The sequence below is a fragment of the Mizuhopecten yessoensis genome, unplaced genomic scaffold (assembly GCF_002113885.1).
Source record: "Mizuhopecten yessoensis strain PY_sf001 unplaced genomic scaffold, ASM211388v2 scaffold9309, whole genome shotgun sequence".
Classification (NCBI taxonomy): domain Eukaryota; kingdom Metazoa; phylum Mollusca; class Bivalvia; order Pectinida; family Pectinidae; genus Mizuhopecten; species Mizuhopecten yessoensis.
The window spans coordinates 396,783-418,761 of NW_018407983.1; the positions used below are offsets into that span (position 1 = coordinate 396,783).

The following is a 21,979-nucleotide window of genomic DNA, read 5'->3' on the forward strand; positions in this document are numbered from 1 at the left end:
CTAATGAGGGAGGTTTGACAGCTATTAGGATTTATTCATTAGGAATTGTAATGGACACATGCTTTAAGCCTCTGTATCCATATCAAAATGAGGGAGTCTCCATTCTAATGAGGGAGGTTTGACAGCTATTAGGATTTATTCATTAGGAATTGTAATGGACACATGCTTTAAGCCTCTGTATCCATATCAAAATGAGGGAGTCTCCATTCTAAGGAGGGAGGTATGATATCAATTGAGGTCATTTATAATCAACATATAACATATATATTCATGCATTTGTTTAGTTACCAGTCTACAATGCACAAAATACACATTAACTCCCTTGTATGAACAGTGAAAAGAGAGTGATATTATTTATGGTCAATTGATTTATAAATAGGGACAAGCTGTGGTTTCTGAAACATTCTTCAAAAGCTTAAATTCAGATTTGACCTCAATATAATAAAATTGCTTCTAATGGGGATATTTACGTTATCGAAAAATATACATAGAACCAGGTCATTCTTTAGACTATCCCTCCTCTGACTGGGATAATGATGACAGACCCCAGATGCAGTGCAGTGCATTTGATTGCACTTTATTGGAAAGGATGAACTGATTGCCCAAGACAGGATGCACTGTTTTGGGTGATTCCTGTTTTTTTTGCATTTGCCAATTAATCTCGAGTGGTCTACAGAACTTTCAGTAACACATGATATCGGCTCTGATGAACAGTGCAGTACTTAAAACACATCCAGGATTTGACTAACAGTGTCTGTATTGTTTTTCTTTATTGACTATGTTTTCTTAATATAATAAAACAATCTTCATTGATTCTTATGTCTGAATATCTCAGAACATGACATATGATGAGATGTTTTTATCACATCGTTTCTGTAAAGATTTTATAATTATATTAACAGTGTGCAGTGTGATATTTGCTTTATTTAGTTTAGCAGCGAGTTCAGCTTACTATTAATATGTATACTTAAGTCTTTTCATAAGATCATCATCAACTATTGTGTACCACAATTATGTTTTATTTCAAATGTTTCATATATTTTTGTTTTCCTTTTTAGTTTCAATATGTTTATTGGTTTAGAAAGAATTGTCATTCGAAAGAGGTAAATCACATTTATACAACAATGAATGAGCAATGCTATTCCTACCTATAGCAAATCGTTGTCAGCATGTAATCCTGTAGAAAAGTACATCAGCTATCTTTTGGACTGAACTTTAGCCTGTATCAATCTATCAGATTCTATTCCTGGAATGTGCTCTCCTCTCAAAGAATGCTTGCATTTATTTTTATAATACAATCATAAGATATAGTTCCAGCTGATTTTCAGTGTTATTAAATCATTCTTGTTGTAATGCACTAAACAATGAAGGATACAAACAATATGATGTTATGAAATTTTCAGTGTGTTTTGATATGCTTCAATTAATCCCATCCTGCAGGGGCTGCAAATTGACCATGCAGTCATGCATTGGTTTTTATACCAACGAAGTTAGGGGGGAAATACTGGTATCGGGTTGTCTGCCGTCCATCCGTCTTGACGCAATGTACATGTAGTACCGTGTACTTCTCCTAAACTACTGGATGGATTTCAATGAAATTTGCTGGTTACAAACCTTGCAGCTTGGAGATGTGTGTACATTACTTTTCATTGGGTTATCTCCCCTTTCGACAAAGTTATGACCCTTAGTTCATAAACCTTCTTTAGACCATGACATTGAAAATGCAAGAACTTTTTCAAATTTTATTCAATTCCTTCCAAATTTGGTATGGTAATACTAGAAGCAATAATGTTTAACATATATAATGTTTGTTTTAACAGACAGCTTCTGAGGTCGTTGGGTCAGAGGTCAAAGGTTACGAATGAATTACGTTACTAAAATGGCTAATTATTTCGGAATCAGTAGGTATTTTGTATACACATATATTTTACAGTATTGTAGCCAATTATGCAGGCTATATTGTTACAAACCTCCAAGGTCATGAGGTCAAAGGTCACAAGTCACTGATGCATTATGTTACTGAATAGGCTAACTATCGCAGAAATAGTAGGTATTTTGTATACACATACCTTCGAGTAAATGTAGCATTGACACAAGCTACATTGACAAAATTCATTGAGTCAAACATCATTGAAGCGGTGTTCGTCTTTTCCATCAGTCTGTAGGTATGACATACAAGGTTAGACTCTCATGACCCTTGATCTTTTTCCATTGGTACCCAGGTATATACAATGTTCTTTGTTTTCAAGGGTTCTCAGTTTTTACCTTCCCCCGACTTTTACATTAAACAAATTACATTCAAATGTTTACATTTTAGCTTTTCCCTTAATTTAATGTGCTGCAAAAATAGTATGAAAAGTGACAGAGTGGTTTATACTGATATTAATTTTGCCAAATTAAATTTTGAATTCTTTTTTTGCAATATTACCTATCTCTCTAATTTTCTTTCATGCGTTGTGTTTATAAAAGCTTTTTGATACTGGAAAGTGACCATTATGTATTACATATTATAGATAGGGACACATTTGTGAACATCAGTAGTAACCTATTTTGTATCTTGCCTTAGATATTTATATTGGGTAAACAGTGTACTATAGTCCATACAATGTTATCTGGCCATATTTTGTTTTAAAGGGAAAGATTCATAGTTTCAATGGAGGCCAGTTTGAAATTGCCCATGTGTTATCTAAAAAACCTGTCTATTCCAAAGTATTGGTGGTGTTTCTATTGGGCAGGTCAAATTCACTGTCTAACATGTAATTAATGTTATTTTCCTTCTAGTTTATTATTCTTCCCAGCATTCTAACAATTAGTTCACTTTAATATGATGTACTTGTATTTAGTAGTACTGAAAAGCATGATGTTTTATGTTTGTTCTGATGTATTACATACATGTACTTATGTTATAGGTCTAATATTATACCTGTATTAGCGAAAACTTATAATATAGCCTCCTTCATATTGTATATAATAACTTACTGTCAAAATGGAAATTATCATCATGTGGAAATGCTTGTATTTTTTGCCTTGCGAAAATATATACACACGAGTATATGAAAATATACATTACAGATACATTAGATTCGATATATAGACTATATATATATATATGAGGAACCTTTGCCAACACAAAAAATGTCCACATTGCAATCAGTTTACTAGTAAAGACTCACGATATGAACATTTCCAGACATGAGAATTTCCACTTTTACAATTCAATTACATTGTATTCACTATAGTACTGTATCATTACATACTAACGGAAGTCTACTGTGTAATTGTAACTGGCTCGCTTCTAAGGCCGTCGGGGATCAGGAAATAATTATACTTACTATAAGTCCAAATATGAATATTTTAAGTTCCATAATAATCCAAATGTTCTTTTAAATATGTGTACAATTATGCACTATCTATATATATTTCAACAAAGTTAAATTGTGCCCTATATACTGGTACATGTATATTTCAACAAAGTTAGACTGGTTTTTGTGAGTCATTTTTTAGTTTTTCAACATTCATAATTTGGATTAAATTTTTCACACTGCTTCCTGATCTTTGGGGGCCTCGACATCAGTGTATCCTAGATTTATCATGTGTTATTATCATATGCAGAGATTATTTGTATAATGGCTATGTAGATGCAGGAAATCGTCTTCAAGGATACAAGGATTGCAATATTTATGTCAGGATTCTTTCCTTTCTCACTTTGAACAAAAAATTACATGTAATGTAAATATTTGAAGTTTCCTCCTTGTTTTTGACCTTCAGAAATACCTACAGGTGTATAGGTATAACAGTGCAGTAAAATCAGAATGTTTTGGAAGTATGATAGCACAAGGGATGTTTATGAATTGATGATGTGTGGGTGTGCTGGGAATACACACAAGACAGGTGTCAGCTTTATCTGTCCTAGACTGTTTATACATTTCCTCTGCTATTTACTAAGGGAATTTCCCTATCTTTCTCAATCTTATCTCACCAAGAAATACATCTATGAAATAGGTTTATCATACTGGTTTTTATGTGTGGCTAAAAATTCCATTGAAACAAAAACTGAAAAAGCTTTTAAAAATGTAATTCAAATAAAATTTTAAAGCAGGAAAAGTCACTTCAAAGATCTAACACGAAGATTCCAATACATGTACAGGCGTCATCAGTTAGTCTGACCCAGAGTCTGAAAATAAACTGGGATTGAGATTAAAGAGGAAAGCAGAATGCCAAAAGATACCTGGCAAATGAAAAATGTTTTGTGTACATGAAAATCGGAGAAGGGTTTATAGATTCAATCCTTCTAACTTTAAAAATATAAATACCACACATATATATCATAGTGTATCTATGGCTATGGCATGCAGGCCTGAGAGTTTTGTGGTCGGATGCACGTCTGCTGACAGCATGACTAAATCTTTGTCACTGATATCTATAACAAATTTTACACTTTTTAAATGAATCACATGTTCGTTTATAGAAGTTTTATTTTCGATGAATCATTAAGTACGTTAAATCTTCAAAAACAAGGTAACAAAAAAGTTTGTGTAAAAAAATATTTGGTTTATAAAACATATGATGAAGAACTTGTGATTAATCCATTTGGAAATTTTAAAGGTGAAATAAATATTAAAATGACTGAAATTATGATATATTGATTATAAATGAATGTTGTTGAAGAGTATCGTAATTTTAACTCTTGAAAGGTCAGTGCATTAATATATCAAAGAAGGACAAAACAGATGATATTGCTTTAATTGTCTTTATATATTGTCAAACAGTTCAAAAAAGGATGGGTTCAACAGCTACCATGATAGGTACGTGGTAGTGGGACCAGATAAGACAGCCAAGGGAGTTAACTCCGAGAGAGTCATGGGAAATAGTAAAGAAGTGATTGGAAAGCATATTTCTATATCTGTGGAAGATGAAGCGAGTTCAAAGAAAGAAGAACATGGTGAGACGACTAATTCTGGGATCACCTGTGAGATTGAGTTACAAATATCACGGATTTCAGGTAACACAGCAAAGAGTGAAGAACATCTAGTTGAACAGGATGAATTGTGTCCAGAAACAGATGTCAAAGACAATAGCAACACAGAGCACCAGACACAACACCTCACAAAACAGGCTAACTCTGTTGATGTACAAAATGGCCCCCAGCAAACTCCCATATCGGATCAAAGGGAACAGGATAGTTCGGACACTGCCAGTGACGTAGAACAGGCATGTGTTAGCAGTGAAATGAAAGATGGTGGAGCTGATAAGGACAAGGTTCAGCCAGTATCTAATAACAGTGATATTCCTATAATTAGGGAAACTTCGGACATCAAAAGCAACAGCTCATCTAACCCCTCTAATTATACTGATCCGCAGCCTAAAGTAAATAATGTTGAATCCCAAGGGAGTTCAGATATTGAGGATACAGATGTTAGAGATTCCAGAACTCCACAATACCAAAATTGGAATTCAAACGGACTGCAAAAGCGTCCAGACTCTGCAATAAAATCCCACACTCTATGCCTAAATGGCACCCTGGAGATTGACCAGAAGTTTGATCATAGCTCAGAGGACCAGTTCATTCCTAATGGAGCCCCCTCACCTGGGGTGGGGAGTGATATAAAACCTGGTTTTGACGCTGATGTCACTGATGGTACAGATGATCTGGGGAGTGAGGACGGCAATGATGGGACTGTAGATGGCAATGATAGGACTGTAGATGGCAGTGATGGGACTGTAGATGGCAGTGATGGGACTGTAGATGGCCATGATGGGACTGTAGATGGCAGTGATGGGACTGTAGATGGCCATGATGGGACTGTAGATGGCAGTGATGGGACTGTAGATGTGCGTCTCAGTAACGGTTACAGTGACAATGATAGTGTCAGGACCAGTGGTACCAGTGACTGTAGTCGCAAGTCAGACCTCCGATCAGATTTGTTTGATTTTATCAATAGTAGTTTGACTTAATAGTTTTTAATTAAACAGTAACTGTAAAGTTCAGCATCCAAAACAGATATCTTGCCATAAAATTCCAGCTTATCTTTTTGGGTAATTTATGTGCAATATGTATCATTTTTTGTCACAAAAGTAGTTACGCTATTTAGTCTTGCTATATTTTTGAGGTGAAGCCATTTGTTAAAATAATCAGGGGCCATATTCATGAAAATGTTCTCATGTTGAAAATCAGATTCCCTCGTGCTCAATCTCAGATTCTGTTGCTCAAGTCTAATTTCTTACTCTAGTGTTAATTTGATCAAACATTACATTTTCTCCATGGTTTTGAAGAATTTTGGAAATCTGTTTTCAATGTTAACATTTTGACTTTTTGATTGTGTTGCATCATTTAGGTGAGTTACAAGGAAGTTATTTTGAGCACAAAATCTGTGCTTGAGTATGAGAATGGTTTCATGAATATGAGTACTAGTAATATCTAAAGTAGGAACATAGCTAGTGCAAGGACCACTAGTTTATACTTCATCCTAATATGTTCCAAATATTTAGGGGCCAATTCATTGCATAATCTGAAAAGTAATCTATGTGTTTAATTAAGTTTTGTGATATGAATTGTATACAGGACTACCGGTAAGTGTTAAGAAAAAAGGCTGGGTTCACTTTGAGAATTATGGGTGAAACACAAAGGTTTCACATACACAATAGAGAGGTCATACATGTATCTATGTATTTAACTGAAGATTGTGATTGAGATAGAAGTAGAAATCCCATATGAGACAATCAGAGTGTGTTTTTTTTTTGTTTTTTTTTAAATAGCGGCAGATAACGAGTGTATCTATTTATATCTTTTAAAATTATTTTATCAGTTGCGCTTGATTTGATATTCATTGTGTTGATTTCCACAAGAATAATGACTTCAGGTAAAGGATGCCATCCAGTTAAGATACATTTTTACCATTATTGTTACTGCTGTGAAATGTTTAAGGAATTTTTTCAAAAGAACAATTCCATAAAAATCCCATGTTGCCATACATTTGACAGATTTATATCTGTTCAAACTGTAATGTTTGAAATTAGAATAAAAAATAAATCAGGAAAACTGCTGGTGTCAAGTCTAGGACCTTCTCGTGTCAAAGTCTACACTTTACCAATGTTGACATACAGGAACTAAACAAGAACATGACAGGGGCAGTTACTCTCAGCCAGAAAAAACTCCTTTAGTTATTTTATCTTTTATATAAAAGGGAGACTACTCCAGGTAAAAAACTGATTTGAACTCTTCTTCGTGATTAAAATTGATGTTGTTTTAAGGTCATTGGAGTGTATTGATAAACGGAAACAGGAAGTACATCCCTAGTTGAATAATCAATGTAGGGAGACAGCATCACAATTTCCGCAAATTCTAATGTTTAATATTAAACTGATAAATATTGCATGTTTATTATTGACAGAACAGTGTGTTCTCTCAATATTAAAGTATTTCAAAGCAATCCAGGCATTAATTCAGGGATTTTTTATCAATGAGTCACTTGTGTCCATTTTTCTGTACTTCAGGAAACCGGCTACCTATTTCACTACTGTGAAGTTTTTCAAGAACGATAACTCTTACCTGCAATTACTATGTGTATATGGTTTTATTATAAAATGTCAATTTTTAAATTGTGTATAGAGAATTAATTTTACACAATTTCAGCATTTATTAAATTGATATACATTAATGCAATACTAATATATGTCAGTATCATTTTTATTGACATTATTTTGTAAAAATATTGTGTCTTTCATATTTTTTTCAAAATTCGCTCCTTTTTACATAAATTTCCATTTAAAATCCTTAAAATTCTGACAACCTATATTTTTTTTGTGGCAGAATTTATTTTTTACTTTAAAGCAATATAACTACAAAATTTGAAGAAATTCTACTGAGGAATGGCGACACAATCCTATTACCTTAACCTTTACTTAAGTTATAAAATTATTTTCTTGATTTTCTTCAACATTTTCTAGTGCAATAAATCAGTGAAATCCTTTGAAGTGCCTGATGGCTTTTTATATACTTATATACAGGTATTGATTTTGTCATATCATGTCTACCAAAGATATCTCCATTTTTTATCTAAAGTCTGTACACATACACCTTTAAAAGTGTTCTAATGAGAGTTATATCATCCTATTATGTGTCCTGATTGCTTTATTTCAGTTACACCTTATCTTTAAGTTTGTTACAAACCGAGGTCACTTATTTTCCTAGTGCCCTGCTAGGTGTTGAACCTGGGACCATATCTTAACTTGCCCAGTGTTATACTGAACTGTAGGAGAATTATACCTCAAGCAGAGTTGGTTTGGGCAAATACTGTAGGAGGTTTACCACTCTGACATGCATGTACATACAAATATTGTCTACTATGATCTATGATATAACAATGCAGCTTTGTACATTTTTAAGTTATTTCAGAACAATTTCTTATTTATTTTATTTTATTGTTGGTATCATTCACCTGTTCTATTTAACTGTGGGGCAGTAATGTTGGTTGGTAAACTCCTGTATACATTATATGCAACATATATTAGCATTATTGACCTCACGAAATGAAGACATACAAATGTATCCAAGTCAAAATATAGCAGGAATTCAGTATGATATCAGTAGGATTTCAGTGGAATTTTCCCAAGGATTTCAGAATGCATTCGATCAGCACCACTGAATCACTGCTGTACCCTGTAGATCACTGCTGTACCCTGTAGGTTACTGCTGTACTCTGTAGATTACTGCTGTACCCTGTAGATCACTGCTGTACACTGTAGATCACTGCTGTACCCTGTAGATCACTGCTGTATCCTGTAGGTTACTGCTGTACCCTGTAGACCACTGCTGTACCCTGTAGGTTACTGCTGTACCCTATAGATCACTGCTGTACCCTGTAGATCACTGCTGTACCCTGTAGGTGACTGCTGTACCTTGTGGGTTACTGCTGTACCCTGTAGATCACTGCTGTACCCTGTAGATCACTGCTGTACCCTGTAGGTGACTGCTGTACCCTGTAGGTGACTGCTGTACCCTGTAGGTTACTGCTGTACACTGTAGATCACTGCTGTACACTGTAGATCACTGCTGTACCCTGTAGGTTACTGCTGTATCCTGTAGGTTACTGCTGTACCCTGTAGGTGACTGCTGTACCCTGTAGGTGACTGCTGTACCCTGTAGATCACTGCTGTACCATGAAGATCACTGCTGTACCCTGTAGATTACTGCTGTACCCTTAATCTAATAAAACAGTTGATTACTAGTAGTTTGTTAGTACCTACAGCAGGTTAAGCTGGTATTCAGCAGCTTTTCAGTCAATCAAAATTTTTAATGAGCTGTACAGCAGGATCTGGGCAGAAGCTATAGTTGAATATCAGCAGGCATTACAGAAGGACTTAACTGGGCAGATATCACCTGGCAATACAATGTACAAGTTCAGAGAAAAATTAAGGGGTGGGACTTTTTGTTTTTTGTTTGTATGTGGTAGAGGCACTTTGTCACACCATAATGCTTTCAAAAACAACATGAAATAAAAGGACTACTTTGCGGAACGATCAACTTAAAAAAAGTATATCGGTGTAATCACACATACCTCCAAATGTGTTAAAGGATATACTGGCTAGTCCTGTCAAGTGATCACTGAAATACTGCTTTTTCATACAGCAGGATATATGAAAAGGTATTCATTAGTGCTGTAGCTTCATAGTGCAGCTATATTTTGACTTGGATTACATAACACGAGAGCATTGTTGCATACAGCAGTATAAATACATGTATAGAGTATCATGAGAGCTTTCACATGTACATGTTAGAACTCAAGTGACCACTAGCTGCAGGACCACATTGAATTAAAGCAAAAGTGTTGGTGTTGACATTGTGATGATTGCAAATTTTGTCTGAAGAACATTAAAAGTCAGGAATGAAGATTTTGTTGTATAAAGTGATTGTATTTATCTTAACTTTTCTCCAGTCCTAATCTAGATATTAAAACTTCATTATCTAAACGGTAGAGTTTAGTCATATATTATTGTGACTGTAAAAGCTTTAATCTTGAATTAACAAGAATATTCACGATACCCTTAAAATCTCAAAAGCAACACTATGTACATATGTAATTAATTGTGAAAGGTTTCATGACTTGCTAACATTTAGGTTTGCCTTATGTTTAAGACGCAGATGGTTTGTGTATAAACTTTTATATTACATATTTCCAAACTTTTTAGTACAGGCTGTTACTCAAACCTCTTGACCTAATAACTGCTGGATGTAGCCCTCTCTCAGAATCACTATTTATTAGTATTTATAAAGCAGAATACCAAATAAACGGTTTATTATATAAACCTTATTTTTTATACATTGATCCATTTATTAATTATGTCTCTTTACTATATACATAAAATTATTTTAACACCACAGCAACTGGATGTCTTGTTTTTATTTTGTATTCTTGATGAAATGAGGGCTAATATTTTGAGCCTTACTAAACAGGAGCAGTATTATTGTCACTTCAATCACATTGACATTGACAGTGATGGCCCTCAGGGCATGCCATGGTATAAATGATTTGTGCTCTGTCTAACTGTCATCATCAACCGTTAAATGATAAGTAAGGCTTCCTTCAACATATTTCTAAACATAGTTTTAGATTTCCTTACAATTTATGCATCAAGAATTAAACACCTCATCTGACAGAAGGGAGGTAACTTCTATGTCCATATCTGACAGAAGGGAGGTAACTTCTATGTCCATGACCAGGAAAATCTTCAGACTATCTAGGTTTCATGACTAGCAACAGGAATAATTTTGATTCCTCGATCATTTACCCTTACATATGTCAATCTTTTTATTTGATACTAGATAATAGTGCATGTCAACAGGGAACACGGAACATAAGTCATACTGTGATGGGGTTTTAACGGTTAAATCTGATGGTGCAAGTTAAGAACCATTGACTTATCCTTTTACAAAATCATATTTCCTACTCTGGGGCAACCCCTGGTTCATTTTCAATATCTGTCAATTTAAAAGTCCAAACTCTATATCTACGGTACATAAGCCTCTCAATTGTGTACCTGTTAGTACATATGGAGTGTTCACAGGTGAAAATCTCTTGCACAGATATGTATGTATTGTATATATTGTTATATGCTACATTACATCAAACAAACTTGTTCATTTGATTATACTGTAAGTTACTTCTATTTGTTTGACAGATACATGTAACTTTTATAATCATATAGTTTATTTTCTTTCAAGTCTTTGAAAAGAGTAATATTGATCTGCATTGAAAATATTTGAATGCTGTAGCACCCTATAGCTATGATAAGTTCATCTGCAACATAATTGGCAGTTATACCAGTAGGTCTGCCACATCTATGCTCTTTATTAATCCATCACCAGTTCACAGGGAGGGGGGACTATATGTTTGCACTCTGTACTTCTGTCTGTCCATGTGAAGAGTTTGTCCGTGGCATATATCTTCTATACTTTTTCACCTTGAGTAACCGTGCAGATTTGGCATTCAAGTTTGTCTTTGGATGGCGGAGTGTAGAGTACACGAAATAGGTCACTGTGATATATGGTTTGACCTTTGATCTTAACCTTTAAAAAAGTGTGTCTAGGGCATATCTTCTATACTATTTTACATATGGAGAAACCAGATTTGGTATACAAGTACATCTTGGGATGGCTGGGTGCAGAGTGTGAGAAGTAGGTCACTGTGTCCTATCCTTTGACCTTGCCTTTTAAACACATTGTCAAGGACATGTGTACTACATTGTATATATCACCAGGACTAACCAATTTGAGTTAGTATGCAGTTGTGACTTATGATTGCGGATTGCAGAATACCAAATGAGGTCACTGTGATAAATGCTTTGACTTCCAACGTAAATAATTAAAAAATGTTTTTTCAAAGCTTACCTTAACTATATCAAATCTCCTGGAGTATGCAGATATATCGTGAAATGACAGAAGTGCATTACTGTACAAAAAGCAAGTCACTGGGATCTTTATTTTGACCTTTGATATCAGTGAATGGAAAATATTCCCTATGGCTGTTTTTCCCTACAATTCGAAACACCCTCTGTAATAGGCGAGGCCTTTGAGGTCAGTAACTAGAGTAGCAACAGAGAAACAAAATTAAAGCAAAGTTTTTAAGAACCAATGCATTTTTTTTGTAAGTTGAAGGTCAAAGTTACTTTGATTTGGTTCTTTTGAATGCATTCCAGACCATTATTTATGTAATTTATTCCTACTTTTAAAACGTTTATAGACAAAGGTACAAAATGGCATAAAAAAGAAACAAGATCTGTATTTATTTGTGTTCAATAATGCTGAGGTTATTGTCATAAGTTAGATTTTCAGCCTAATATAAACTTTTTAACAAGAACACCACAGCACAAGCTACAAGAACCATTTATTTTTGGGTTAAAAAGTAAAAATGACTATTTCATTTTTAAGGCTATATTAGTTCCAGTTACACATTTAAATGTTCCGATGCAATAATCAGTAGAAATTTGGGATCTAATTGATATTTGGATTGAAAGGGCAGATGGGAAGGTCATTTTGACTTTGCACTTTAAAACAAACATGACTTAATTAGTCTATGTTTTTGGTTACATTGATTCTGAATGCAACACATTATTTTCCAGAACCCTTACTGCTTATTTTAGAAACATACGATAGTGTCAATTACATGTATAACTATAACTGAAATTAAAGCTTCTCAGAAACACTGGGAGTATACATAATGTATGTAAGGAAAAATAACTAAGCTTATTACAGGCAAGTTTGTCTTTTGAAAGTCACAGATACAGTGGAGTGTAGATTTATTGGTTGTTTAATTGTACTATTCAAAATGAAAGTACTGCAGTACTTTAATGAATCGTATGCATGTATGTATGCATGCACACAATAAATTGAACACAAATTGAAATCATTTAACAGAACATGTATGTATAATTAAATACTTTACAAGGTGCTAACACCTACACTATCGACAATGAACTTCGAACTGAATGTAAGGTTGCTTTAATTTGTGAGCAGAACGTTTGTAGACGTTGACTTGACAGACTGAACTTTGACCTCACCCTATCTTGTATAGATTTAGTAACTCAATCCTAACCTTGGGTAGTTTTATCTGACTTCTTGTCTGTGTTACAGTTCGGGAGATACCATACATCCTGTAGACCTACAACTCCACGAGGATGTGAACTATCTCAACAACAAAGCAGAAGTGGGGGCCTTCTGGAGGGGACATAACCCCGACGACATTGAGGATCATGGAAATACTGCTGAAACGACCGGCACATCCCTGAGTGTATCTAAAGAGACCGGGTCAGCCAATGGTTGTAATGGTGATCACCAGTTCCTTGACAGTCACAAAACAAAAACACTACCAGAACACAACCAGCCGTCTTGCCGAGAGGAAAGAGAAATTTCCAGGGTTAATTTAGAGACACCAGCAACAGCAAGGGAACTTGCCTCTGAGTCACCAAACTTACAATCTCGGCGCAAACCATATCCCTCTCCAAAACCAAAGAAATCTGATGGAAAGAAACGTAGTCGAAAGTCTAAAAGTAAAAAAGAAGACACAAGTACTATTTATGCAAATCATCAATTTGAAAAGTTGGCTAAGGGACATGACAATGTAGTGTTTGAGGGAGATCATGGACACAAGCCTCTCCCCCCGGAACCTGTGCCCCTAGACCCGCTGTCCCGGCCCCTACCCCCACAGCCTTGTGAGGGTAACAAACCGACCCCAGCACGGAGAAGCAGAGCAAAAGTGTCGCCATCAATTAGTCATATCTGAGGCCTCCAATTATTGTTTAATGAGTCAAATGGTGCAAGTGTAGTTAACATTGCTGTTCGAGCTACTCAAGATTTGTTTTATTGGGAAGGACAACTGACAAAACATATTACATATGTACACTCAACTGGTGCACATATCTGGTAGGATTTTAAATAAAGAGTTTGTTAGGAAATTATATATATACATCTGTGTTATATATTTTACACATTTGAGAGATTTTATTTGAATATCCTGATTAAAATTACAAATCGTTTTACTTAAAGAGAAAGAGCAATAATAATAAAATTATTAGATGTTTTATTATTTGTTTTATAAGTAGATCTATTGTTTATTTATTCTAATTTTTATGAAATTCTGTATTGTGCTATTTTATTTGTTTGTATTTAGTTTACCTGGTACAAAGTGTCTGTAAGTCTCTTGCATGGTGCAGATTTTGTCATCTGTCAGTCAGTTTTTCATTGAAAGGCTTCTTGTTGAAAACCGAAGACACAGAGTCCAGATATAAGCCCAAGTACATATAATAGCTACTTGATATAAATGACCTTGACCAACATTCAGGTTGATATGTTATTGGACAATCAGATAAATATTTCTAAAATATTTTGTTAAGGCCAAAAGTAAACTTCTAGTACTGGCCAGGATAAAATGTTTACATGTTCTTTGTTTAGTAATAAGCAAAAGAATCTGAAACAGCTTTAAGATGTAGAGCCATGATACTAGAAGGTGTTTAATGCAGACAAGTAGTGCACACATTTCCCTTAGTTCAGTGATGGAAGGTTGGAAATAGTTTAGTTCCCCTCGTAAAACAAGATACATTTTTGGTATATGCTTGCTGCACATGAAGATAAGAACACAAGCAAGGTTCCAGGATTATCGCCAAGATAGGGACAAGTCCCTGGGAACTTATTTCAAGGTCATTACTTGAAAAGGATTGAGATCCAAAACCTGTAGCTATGTACACTTCCATGTATATGAAGATCTAAGCCAGATATGTCATGCAGCATCCTATGGACCAAACGGTGAGAGCTCAAAATGGGGAAACAATTGCAATACTTATTACACTTGTAATGATAATATTTTGCCATCATTTTTAGATGTCCAGGTGAGTGATACTTGCCCTCTGGGCCTCTTGTAGTTTAAACAGAAATATAAAGATGCTGAACCAAGCTCAAACTTTTATATTGTAAGTACATGTATAAGGTATCACATTTTTTCTCATCATAGCAATTTTGCACCTGTAATAAAAAAAAAAAAAAATCTCAAATGGTTTTTGCCATTCATAAACAGTTTTCTCTTTCAATGTATAGCACATATGCTCCAGCTTGATGCAGCCATGGATACATTGCATTAAATGTACAAGAAGACTGTAATTAGGAGCAAGCGTGTGATAAAGCACTGGTTTATACAGAATTTTAGGGTTTGGTTTAAGAGGTTAAACACTAGTATGATATGTTTTGTCAAGAGTGTTTAATAGGGTAATTTCCGGACCCTTGCTCTGATGCCAGTGTTTAGAATAAAGTATTAAGTGGTATCAGAAGTTCAAAACGTTTTGTTTAATGATGTCATTTAAAACAATTAATGATTGTCCCATTTCAAGATGGTACATTGTATGTTATACATACATCTTGACAAGTTACACTAACATTGCACGTATGAATTGTGTGTTGCTGTCATTTGTTATTGTGAACAACTAGATAGGTTGTCAGAATGTACAATTATCCTATTAACTCATCCTAGTACATGGAGTGTAAAATGTCAATGTTTTACCCCAACTGTTTTAACAGCATGCTACTATGTGCTGTTCTATTATTATAAAAGACTTGTTCCCGAATAAATTTCATTATTTGATAAAAGATATCATGCAGCTATAATTGATCTGCCATGCTCCTTCAAATTAGAAAAGTGAAATGATATGCTCCTTTCAAAATTGACTTGGGGGAACACCGGCACATTATAACACATCCATGAGATACTTTTGTTTCTATGTATTTTGTTGACATTCCAAATATTGTCATGTCATTTATAATAGCAGAAATTTGCTTAACTGGAAACATTTTATTGACATTATGACATGCATTGATGGAACGATTATTTTAAACCAAATCTGATTCTTCTGAAGGCAAGATCGTCATGGTTTATTATATTAATGAATCAACGTTGTTACACCCTCATGCTAAAGATATGCTCTTTTTCTTTTATCTATACAGATATATTGCTGTTTAAAACTCCCTAAAGCTGTATATTATGAAAAATGGAATAAACCAAACCTGATGTAACTCGGGAGTAACAAGTGTCTATAAGTAAAATCTTCCACTTCGGGCCACATGGAACTACATATCAGAAGACGAATTAACCTGTGTCTGGTTCCATTTCTGTACTATGCATGTCTGTTATGTAAATACAATAATTAAAATCTACTAAAAATCATTAACATAAATTTATTAAATTGGCAATACTACTAACCGTATTTGCCGTAAGAAGTGCATATGATTTTTGTGTGAAATAATGAATGCATATTAAGTAAACAAAATAGAAAAATAACTACGGTTGTTACATCACTCCTTCATTCTAGACATACTTTATATGTTAATATGGTTTGCATTGGAAATTTCAGATACCATCCTAGAAGGTTAAGAGCATGCTATTGAAGAGAAATAACCACACTTAGTGCTAGAAGTTTAACACCGCCTTCATCGCTGCTGGTGGTGTTGATGTTAAGATCAAAAGTATGCTGAAGAGAGCTAAAGACAAATAAGGATGTTTGCTTATCGGAGGATTGGGAGAAGCAAAGTATAGTAGGTTCTTGTTTATCAGAGGATTGGGAGAAGCAAAGTATAGTAGGTTCTTGTTTATCGGAGGATTGGGAGAAGCAAAGTATAGTAGGTTCTTGTTTATCAGAGGATTGGGAGAAGCAAAGTATAGTAGGTTCTTGTTTATCGGAGGATTGGGAGAAGCAAAGTATAGTAGGTTCTTGTTTATCAGAGGATTGGGAGAAGCAAAGTATAGTAGGTTCTTGTTTATCGGAGGATTGGGAGAAGCAAAGTATAGTAGGTTCTTGTTTATCAGAGGATTGGGAGAAGCAAAGTATAGTAGGTTCTTGTTTATCGGAGGATTGGGAGAAGCAAAGTATAGTAGGTTCTTGTTTATCAGAGGATTGGGAGAAGCAAAGTATAGTAGGTTCTTGTTTATCGGAGGATTGGGAGAAGCAAAGTATAGTAGGTTCTTGTTTATCAGAGGATTGGGAGAAGCAAAGTATAGTAGGTTCTTGTTTATCGGAGGATTGGGAGAAGCAAAGTATAGTAGGTTCTTGTTTATCAGAGGATTGGGAGAAGCAAAGTATAGTAGGTTCTTGTTTATCGGAGGATTGGGAGAAGCAAAGTATAGTAGGTTCTTGTTTATCAGAGGATTGGGAGAAGCAAAGTATAGTAGGTTCTTGTTTATCAGAGGATTTGGAGAAGCAAAGTATAGTAGGTTCTTGTTTATCAGAGGATTGGGAGAAGCCAAGTGTAGTAGGTTCTTGGTTTATCAGAGGATTGGGAGAAGCAAAGTATAGAAGGTTCTTGTTTATCATAGGATTAGGAGAAGCAAAGTGTAGTAGGTTCTTGTTTATCAGAGGATTGGGAGAAGCAAAGTATAGTAGGTTCTTGTTTATCAGAGGATTGGGAGAAGCCAAGTGTAGTAGGTTCTTGGTTTATCAGAGGATTGGGAGAAGCAAAGTGTAGTAGGTTCTTGTTTATCGGAGGATTGGGAGAAGCAAAGTATAGTAGGTTCTTGTTTATCGGAGAATTGGGAGAAGCAAAGTAAAGTAGGTTCTTGTTTATCAGAGGATTGGGAGAAGCAAAGTATAGAAGGTTCTTGTTTATCGGAGGATTGGGAGAAGCAAAGTATAGTAGGTTCTTGTTTATCGGAGGATTGGGAGAAACAAAATATAGTAGGTTCTTGTTTATCAGAGGATTGGGAGAAGCAAAGTATAGTAGGTTCTTGTTTGACAAAACGTGTAAAAGCAAAGAATATTGGTACGTTTCCTTGTATAAGATATTTTTGCATAAAAAACATGAGTTTCATGTTAATATTTAAATTGTTCGTGGTGCCTAGTTCTGACATGTAAACAAATGTTACATGTATGTGTTTATGTTGATTTTCAGAAGACTTTCATTGATAATTGAAAGCAATGGCTGGTTAAGAGAAAGGATGTCATTGATACCAACCTCTTCCTTTTATAGTAAAACTTGTTTTAATCATGTCACTTGTTAATTAAGCTACGCTAGTTATTGCATTTTGTAACTAAACAAAAGGATAAAATGAGAGTACCTGGTTTAGATAATCAGAGGAGATTTCAGGGATGGACACCAGCTCCTGTGTAATATATTAACATTGCTAGAGATGTCTGCCGTAGAAGTATGCTGGTGTCAAACTAATTGATTCACCTGGCTAGAGGTGTTCATGCCAAGAATAAGGCTATCTAGCTAATGTGTAGTTAATTATTTTAGGTGTCAAAGAGCTACACGTTTTTGTCACCTTTATCAGGTTTACGTTGGTCATACAGAGGTGTTAGATCATACACATCTGAAGGGTTTTATAGCAAGGTCAGGCTAAGGTCAACATTATATTAGGGACAGCGCAACTATGCACCAGATTATGCCGATTTGGATAACAGATCGTAACTACATGACAGCTTATAACATATTTGTAGCGCTGTCACGCTCTTACCACTCGAGGGGTTGATTATGTCACTCGCTCCTCGCCAGTCTGATGCATATGGCACATTCGAATATCATATTTTAATCAGATTGAATTGTATTGATATCGATACCTCATACAGTCAAATTATTACTTTATAATGTGTTGTATAATGGTAAATTACGTTTATTTAATAGTTGTTGAATTATTCAATCTTCATTGTTTAGGATAACAAACGTATGCACTTATTTAAGAATATTCTATAGAATGTTGGGCACAGTAAGCAAGAAAGAAATGTAGAAGATGTAATTGTTTGCATAACACAATTCGGTTATATTCCACTATTATATAATCTGGTAGGAATTATTCCAACAGATTGTGGTACTCAAATTGGATTTTGTGTGCATCTTTTCGAGACTGGGTTTTAACAAGGGCTGGTAAAGAAATGACGTAAGATACTTATTCAATAATATAATTTCGCATTAAGATATTTTGATATGTTGCTATTGATAGTAAGAATTTAAATAATTGCTTACATCTAACTTTATTTCTAGAGCTTGAAAACGCAAATGCAAATACGTCCTCTTCTTACTGAGATAGAGCTGGACTTGTGAAAGATGCGAGTGGGGTTGATATATCCTGAACGCCGTAAACATTGAAAAAAGCATTCTCACTGTGTTACTTTAGTCTGCGTTAAAGACGGTTTATCGTTGTCGACTGGCAGACTTGCTTTTTTCAACTATCCTTTATCAGTGGATACATGTGTGATAATTACAACTGTGGCTCAGGTCTTTGTGACCTACTAGTTTTCTGATTTTGATGATAGATAGCAAGCTGGTTGTCACGTTAAGTGCAAGAAACGTTGACTATTTCAGGTCACCGGATTTTGCCTGCGGTCTTTTTGAGTGTTCGCTATATTGCTCCATTGTCTACAAAGTTTCTGAACACTTGTGTGATAACTCTTGTCTATGTTGTAATTCTATTTATCGTTCTTTGCGTTCTATTAACACGAATCGGAGTGAATATATTTTGTATATGATTGTATTCTATGTTGCTGTGTATTGTTTCACATCCACCGTGTTTGATATGTTGCAGTTTCTCTGCCCTCATTCTGCCATGGTTGTTAGATATTCCTGTTACAGTTCGACTTGTTGGTGCTGTTATTGTATCAATTGTTCAGTTGCCTGGTGTTCATATAAAGTGCATGGCTACTTAACACCCGACATGCTTGTGGTTGTTTTAATCTATGCTTTTTTCCTCGTTATAACACAGAATAAATATTTTTAGTATTAAATCGAGTTATGTATGTTTTGTAATATCGGATAGGCAACTGTGCATTTCAATCTTTATCAATCAGCAATTTGTCACACTCCGTGATATATGATTCACTTAATCATGAATTGAATGACATTTAATTTTATCTATCAATGATAAAGTCAGAAAAGAACATGAATATAACAATAGAAAATTAATTAAGCGAATATGACTGTTAACCAAAGATACAATCCATTTTAATAGCTACTTCTTAAGACCTTGTTGCTCTCAATATTTTATATTCGTAAAATTAATTAGAAGTACTGACTGAAGTGAGTAACCAATGCCTTCTGACGTCAACAGGTACAAGATACCAGAAACTTTCTTTAAAGTCGCATACATGTAAACAAAGAACATTAGCTCTTGAGAGGTATTATAACGACAAACATATGTAAAATAACAATAACATATTATATTACAAGTAAAGGGAGATCATCACATATATTAATAAAAAGCAATTACAGAAATAGAAACTATCATATCCCAGGGTTCTAAGTGATTGGGAGGCCGCTTCTTACAAAGGTCCCCGGGATAGGACACTTTTGATACTATATATATATAAAAATTGTTAATATGAAATGTCATAGCTATTATTACCCTGGTGAGGTACACTTGTAGAACATGATTGTGATCGATACAGGCGAAGTTTTACAAGATGTTTGTATAAGGAAGTTATTATACTTATCTAATATGTTCTTATAATTTACAATACATGTATAATTATGCAGTCACGTCAGGGATTTGTCTCTCACAAGCGACAAATACACTCATCAAATGCACGAGTACTATACAAAATTACGTAATTGTGCGCTATAGTCGTCTCTTCCTACCAGTGTTGACCCGAGGCAACGTACAAACATAGGTGGTGAGCACACCTGTCTAAATAACACTGCGCCCGGGCAACTTTTGTAGGACGTTAAAATAATTGTGTGAACATATATACTGTTTATTTTGGGACTGCTCTTGGTAAAAGTGTTAATTATCTGCATCATACATTTGCATGTTACATGCTAATAAGATAATGCCACCACCGTTCTACACGTATATGGACTTTATTAATGTTTTGGACTAAAAGTAATATATGCGATTTAGAAACTTATACTCCAGGCAACTTACTACTTCACAATAATATGTCATAATTCACAAAAAAGGAGAACTTGGAATATAATTGCTACTACAAATTTGCTGAAGAGAATAACTTGCGGTTTGTTACTGTCCAGACTTTCGAGTGGTGCCGTGACAGTGTGTTACAATGCGTATCTTATTTTGAAATATCTATCGGTTGGCGCTCTGTCAAATGCTGTATACTGTACTACATGCATCCGGAGAAGTATTAATAAAAAAAAAAGGTTACCATAGAATATTACGATTGCTACATAGTATCAGTTTACCTTGCTATAATGATATCGCCTGTAAAATCTCTTAAGATATCTAGATCTGCTCTATCTGTGAAACTGGTTAACCGTAGAACAATTTTATCGTATGACGTTTCATTTGTATTCGCTTGCAGCTGCCGATGGTCATTATGAGAATTAATCGCCCTCTCTGACACCGTTTTACCGTTTACCTATATCATGTCTACCTGTATGGCCAAATGCTCTCTTGGTGTCACCGTATACTTTGTTATAAAATCGTTTTTAAAAGCTTTGCTGACAAAAATGTTTGTTTCGAGTTTTATGTCCCGTAAGAGCTAAGTAGAATGAGTGGCCAGTGATGATTGTACCACTCAAGGTCTATTTTAAAGTGACATTTTTGCTCAATGTCACAACTTGGACAATGTAGCAAATATAATACTTCGTCCGGTCATGTTATTCTAACAGCGGATTAATCGGAGGTGCCTGGGTGTTCACAAAGAGGAAAGAGTAGATAAACAAAAGTTGCAGATCCCGCGAAATTCAATGGGGTAGTAGATCACGTCATATCCCTACGACCGCTGTCCTGAACACGACACCTCTGGATTACACTTAATTCGGTAGGAGATCCCACGTTAGTCCCGCAAATGTCGTAAAGTGGGAAAAACGGCATGTCATGACAATTCTCTCCAAGGATGAAATGCTGCAATAGACATTTCCTTCATATTTTTACACTACTAAACCTGGTCTTGTTGTGGCGACTGATGACGAAATTGCAATACCTACTGTCCAAGAGCCTCGATTAATGAGTGAGAGAGAGAGAGAGAGAGAGAGAGAGAGAGAGAGAGAGAGAGA

The 21,979-nt window shown here is 34.9% G+C and overlaps 1 protein-coding gene across 8 annotated transcripts in view; it reads left to right on the forward strand.

Moving 5' to 3' along the window:
* The window catches only part of LOC110457773 (dentin sialophosphoprotein-like), a 38,860-nt gene extending 31,543 nt beyond the window's left edge, over nt 1–7,317 (forward strand). For 7 of the 8 annotated variants that reach the window (XM_021509168.1, XM_021509163.1, XM_021509169.1 and 4 more), the window contains 2 exons: nt 1,059–1,103; nt 4,770–7,317. In XM_021509168.1, coding sequence (XP_021364843.1) covers nt 1,059–1,103; nt 4,770–5,955 — 1,231 coding nt within the window. In that variant the 3' untranslated portion in view covers nt 5,956–7,317. The remainder of the gene's footprint in view (nt 1–1,058; nt 1,104–4,769) is intronic. The other variant, XM_021509167.1, reaches the window with a different exon arrangement.
* The last annotated feature ends 14,662 nt before the right edge of the window (nt 7,318–21,979 follow it).